Source organism: Trichechus manatus, unplaced genomic scaffold, assembly GCF_000243295.1.
Source record: "Trichechus manatus latirostris isolate Lorelei unplaced genomic scaffold, TriManLat1.0 scaffold00134, whole genome shotgun sequence".
NCBI classification, from domain to species: Eukaryota; Metazoa; Chordata; class Mammalia; order Sirenia; family Trichechidae; genus Trichechus; species Trichechus manatus.
This window is the reverse complement of record NW_004444070.1, coordinates 7,693,720-7,699,551: the sequence shown is the minus strand read 5'-3', so window position 1 is coordinate 7,699,551 and position 5,832 is coordinate 7,693,720. Positions and strand designations below refer to the sequence as shown.

Genomic DNA, 5,832 nt, shown 5'->3' with positions numbered 1-5,832 from the left:
GCTCAGGAACTCCCTGCGTGTGTCTCAGGTGCTCAGGAACTCCCTGCGTGTGTCTCAGGTTCTCATGAACTCCCTGCGTGTGTCTCAGGTTCTCATGAACTCCCTGCGTGTCTCTCAGGTTCTCAGGCACTCCCTGTGTGTGTCTCAGATCCTCATGAACCTGGGTACGGGAAATGAGAGTCCAAGGCTCTTGCGCGCTCGTCGTACGCCCCAGCAGCCTAGTGGACACACCCATGTACACTGTGGCCTACCTTGGCCACCCGGCCCATGTCTTCCAGGGTGGCCCACTTGTACTCCAGGCGTGAGCCCCAGCAGCGTAGTGCATGCACTTGCACGCACTGTGGCCTACCTTAGCCACCCGGCCCATGTCCTCCAGGGTGGCCCGCTCGTGTGGAAACTGGGCGAAGGCTGTCTCTATCCGGGCAATGACGGTGTCAATGTGGACAGTTCCCTGTGGACGTCCTCTCGGGAAGTAAAAGGCTGGAATGCTTTGGCTTGAGGCTGGGGGCAGAGGTTCTTCCTTCTTTGTCTGGACCTGAGAAACAGAACAGGTGGCACTCGTCACGGTTTGGGGAGATGGTTAAGTATCCTGACAACACAAACGCGTGACAAGTACAAACAGACCTCGTCGAGGAGTAAACGCACCAAGTCCCTCGACCTAAGTTTGGACAGAAGAGTCAGACAACCCCTGCACGTGACACACAGTACAGACACCTGAACACGGTCACGAAGCCACCAGAACATGCTCAGTAGTGTGGTGCTCCCTGTGGCCACCGTGTCATCAGGAAAGACCAATCGCTAGAAAAGGACATCCTGGTTAGTAAAGTGGAGGGTCAGCGAAAATGAGAGACCCTCCACGGGATGGACTGACGCAGTTGCCACGACAGACTCAAACACACCAAGGATCGTGAAGATGGCTCAGCACCAGGCAACGTCTCCTTCTGTTGTACACGAGGTCCCCATGAGTCAGAGCCAACTCGATGGCAACTAACCACCAAACAATGCACCAAAAGCAGCATACCGAACACACCGCCAACTGCCGGAAGAATGAACAAATCAAGCTTAGAAGAAGTAGAACCAGAATGTCCCTAGAAGCGAAAATGGCGAGACTTCAGCTCGCTGACTTTGGACAGGTCATCAGGAAAGACCAATCGCTAGAAAAGGACATCGCGGTTGGTAAAGCGGAGGGTCGGTGAAAACGAGAGACCCTCCCTGGGGTGGAGTGACCCAGTGGCCACAACAAATGGATTCAAATGTACCAGCGACCGTGATGATGGAGCAGGACTGGACACGGTTTCTTTGTGTTGTACATAAGGTCACCACGAGTCGGAGCCGACTCAATGGCACCTAACGACAGTAGAAACGGTGTACTCTAAACTAGTAGAGGAAAAATTAAGAGGAATGAGAAAAATTAAAAATGTGGCAAGAAAAGAAAAAAATGGTAAAAATAAATGGATTGACAGCCATAATAAATATTAATGGACTAAATTTACCACTTAAAAGACAAAAATCAAACTGGGAAAAAGAAAACCGTATTTATTCATAAAAGAGACATACAGAATACAAGGACACAGAGAGGTTGGGAATTTTAAAAAGGAAGGAAGAGGATACACGAGGCAAACGGTAACCAACAGGAAGCTGGTGTGGCTCTATTAGCAGCTGGCAAAGCAGACAGAGGGTGATGACGTTTACTAGTGATAAAGGGGTCACCGCATGAGGATGAAAGAGCCGATTACAAGGACGACAGTCAGTCAACCCGCTGCCATGGAGTGACCCTTACTCATGGCACTCCCATGTGTGTCAGAGTAGAACCGTGCTCCACAGGGTTTTCAGTGGCTGCTTTTTCAGAAGTAGATCATCAGACCTTTCTTCCGAGGCACCTGTGGGTAGACTTGACCCTCCAACCTTTGGTGTGAGCCAAGCACATTCACCGAGTGTACCGCCCAGGGGCTCCAAGGAAGACAAAAGGGTCCTGACTTCATCTGAAGCTCATGCACAGAGCAAACAGTGTCTCACACACACACATACACCCCAGCAAGGGGGCACAGCCCGCTCCCCAGTAACCAGCCCCACGGCAGCCCAAACAACCAGAAACAAAGCCAGCCGTGCGGACACGGGAGCTTTACACGTGTGATGTGGGGACAGAAATAGACACGCCTGCCGGCACAGCTGCAGAACACACATTCTTTTCAACACGCCCAGCGGAGGGCGGACACATCCCGGCAGAACCCAGCCCCACAGATCCTGCAGGCGGTTCCCCTGACCTCTTGCTGATCGGGCTAGAGACCAGTGATAAACAGATAACAGAATTCTCAAAGAGGCCCAGGCGCCTGTGACAGTGTGAGCACACGTGGGTGTGTGTGGTCCCAAGTCCCACAGGGAGGAAGTGTCCTGTCTGCGGAGGGGGCTGCCTGGGGGTCACAGGGATGGCAGGGGTGCAGACACGAGGACGGGGCTGCGGGGACACCAGCAGGCATCACACTGCGGAGGCTGGGCTGCCGGGTGCACCAGGCACCTGGGACGGGAGGGAGAGAGGGGTTCTGCAGGGTGCGGACTGCACCCCTCGTGCTCATTCGGGAGACAGGCAGCAAAGTGCAGATGCTCACAGGGAGCGGAAGGAGCAGGCTGGGGCTCAGGCCATGCAGATGCCAGTCCTGGGCTTCGCAAGGGGCCAGGAGGACAGAGGTTTCTGAGAAACGGTCCCCGGCCCCCCTCTTGCCCCCCCCGCACATGCTCCACGCTCAGAGGCACGTGGGAGGCCTACACATCCCTGGCAAGCTGGGACCGGCAGCCATATGGATGGAGGTGGGGCCACACAGACGGAGGTAGGGACATACAGACGGAGGTCAGGCTCAGGACGTGCACTAGGCTCTGCATCCAGCAGCAGGGTGGCCTGTGAGGACACGGGGACCTTCCAGCAGGACCCGCAGGCCCGGGAACGGGCTCAGGCCCAGGGTTGGGGGTGCGGGAGTCAGAGACGAAGGAGCCGCCGGATCCTGCTCCAGGACCCCAGCCCCTAGCCCCAATGGCCGTGGTAGAAGACAGGGCCACACTGCTCCCTGAGGCTGGGGCCCTGACAACCCTCCCCAGTGTCGGGCTCAGAGGGGACAACAGGCCTGTCACCCTAACAGGAAAGGACAGCAAATGGGGAGGACAACTGCACCTGGCACCCCCACAGGCTGGGAGCCCTGGAGTTCTGCAGAACAGAAGCCAAGGCCGTTAGGGCGAAGACGATGAGCGTCAGTCAGGGGCTTCCTTGGCCCCGAAAGCGGGGACCATCATACCCCCAGGCAGGGAACCTGATACTCCCAAAAGCCCCTCCAAGATGACACTGTAGCCTCACAGCCCTGCGCCCCACCCCCGCAAGACTGTCACCGAGAGCAGCAGGGAGAATTACCCCAACACCCCCGCCAAAAAAAAAAACCCCAAACCCATTGCCGTCAAATCGACTCCAACTCATAGCAACCCTGTAGGACAGAGCAGAACTGCCCCAAAGGGCTTCCAAGTAGCGGCTGGTGGATTCGAACTGCCCACCTTTTGGTTAGCAGCCCAGCTCCTAACCACTGTGCCACCAGGGCTCCAATGCCCATCCTCCCATAAACACCTACAATCCTCCTTACTTGAGAGCACCCCCACTTCACACAGGATGCACTGTCCTTTCTAAAAAGCATTGGGACACACCTTCTACAAAATTAAACAACTTACTGATAGAGGAATTCATAAAATTTGCATACCCAAAAAGGTAACTTTTGTAAAATAAAGTCTTTCTAAAACAACCCAGATTTTCACAAATAGTTCTGCCCCCAGCTGAGAACTGCTAATGAGAACACTCCAAAGACCCCAGTCACAAAGGCCCGCCAGAGCCCTCGGTGTTGGAAAGCTACAGGCTTCCTAAATTTACAAACATTCCCAGCTGAGCCCGGAAGAGCAACATGAACAGTATCAAATTGACATTTCCCCGTTATCCGAGAAAGTCAGCTGTGTGATCATTTCACTTTTTGGGTCTCAAAGGAAGATGATTTTAAGGAAGCAGTCCTCAAAAGCAAGGAACATGTTACAAGCTTTACCCATCTGCAGGCAAAATTTCACAATCTGGAAGACAGAGGCCTGGCAGAAAAATTCAGGAATTATGGAAAACTTGAGATGTGACTTAGAAAATAATGGCAATGAAAAAAAATCAGCAGAAAGTTGCTTCTCTATTTTGTTCAAAGTAGCATCCTTTGATCCGATTTGATTCTTAAGCCAGAACACGACACCAGTTCCTAGCACAGGGGGAAAAAGCAGACGCCCCTAAAACAGGACACTGAGATCTCCGTGGAACACGCCGCGGGGAGCCTCCCGGCCCCCGTCCCTCCATCTCCACCCAAACCAAGTGGTGGGTTGAGGGTACCTTTGGCCTCTATGGAAACCAAACGCTGAGAACGACACCAAGGGCCACGGGGCACATCTTGACTTTTCAGATGACGCGCTACCACGCTACCACGCTACTCTGAAACGCATTTGAGAAACACAGCGTACAAACACAAAGACAGTCTCACACCTCTGAGTGTTCTGACGACTGTGATTAACTTTACAAGCCAGTTAACCCTGGCGAGCTGCCCACTCCAAATGGGTGACCCGTGTGGTACGTGATCCAGATCTCAGGAAGCCTTAAAAGAGCAGATTACTCGGCAGCAAAGAAATGGAAGTGCTCGGGCAGCGAAAACAGTCAGGTTTCCCTCCACTCTTTATGAAGCGTGAAGTCATGGGCAGGCATTACTAACAATCCAGAGTACTATCTACACAGAAATCCTCCACTGGCTGGGCTGCCGGGGGGTGGGAGGGAGGTGAGCACTTAGAATTCCCCCAGGGACGTGGCCCCGAGGCAGGTGAGCTGGCAGGTAGGACCACAGGAAGCAAGCAAGGGGCCCTCTTTGAAAGTTGAGTTTTCCTCGTGGGGACTCTGGACACAAACAAAGTTATGTAAACGCTCTCCCCAGAACGCAGCCACGTTAGGGCCCGCGTCTTAAACCTCAGTCGGCTCTGTCTGGGAGGCTCCCGGGAGCAACGGAGGGTTAAACGCCAGCACCCTGATCACGGGCACCCTGATCTCGCCCTCCTGGGGAAACAACCGGGAGAGCAGGCAGACAGACACAGCAAGGACAGACAGAAGAAGGACGGACGGCACACCTGGACCTGCTGGAAGGCCTTCAGCCGCTTCTTGAAGCGGGACGGCAGCACGAAGTCGCAGCCACGGGCCAGCAGGGCCAGCTCCTGGCGCAGGTCGGGGTCCTGCCTCAGGGAGCGCTCCCTGAACCGCGTGCTGTCGGCTTTCATGGGGCTGGGTGGCCGGGCCGCAGCTGTGCCGCGGGCTATTCTGAGCGGCCCACCGGCCTCAACGGGCTCCGGGGGTGCCCACCGCCACCAGGGAGCCGCCAAGGGGACCTGCGCTGGGCCGCACGCATTCCACAGGCTGAGGAGGGCACACGGCGGGGAGCGGGGAGAGGCCCGCGGCTGTGTGTGTTTGTGTGTGTGTGAGAGAGAGAGAGAGAGAGAGAGAGAGAGACACGAGGGGAGGGGGCGTGCGCGGCGGGAGCCCCTCTCTGCTGAGTGAAGCCCAGTCCCTCTCCTTTCTTCCCAAGGGGCTGAACCTGCTCGAGGCCCCCAGAGGGAGCTGTCCACATAGCAATCCCCTTACGTGGCCCGGCCTTAAAGAGTCCCCGTCACCACACACACATAACAGGGAGTGTCCCAAAGGGACATGGGCCCCGTCCTGTCCCCACACACATCCCAGAAGCGTCCTGCAGGGACCTGGGCCCCGTCACCACACACACACACATCACAGGAGTGTCC

General features: G+C 55.6%; 1 protein-coding gene across 1 annotated transcript in view; it reads right to left on the bottom strand.

The window, feature by feature from the left end:
- Positions 1–5,832, bottom strand: part of PPP2R3B (protein phosphatase 2 regulatory subunit B''beta) — a 40,889-nt gene that overhangs the window by 29,371 nt on the left and 5,686 nt on the right. Inside the window, exon 2 of the mRNA XM_004385216.2 lies at positions 350–535. Coding sequence (XP_004385273.1) covers positions 350–535 — 186 coding nt within the window. The remainder of the gene's footprint in view (positions 1–349; positions 536–5,832) is intronic.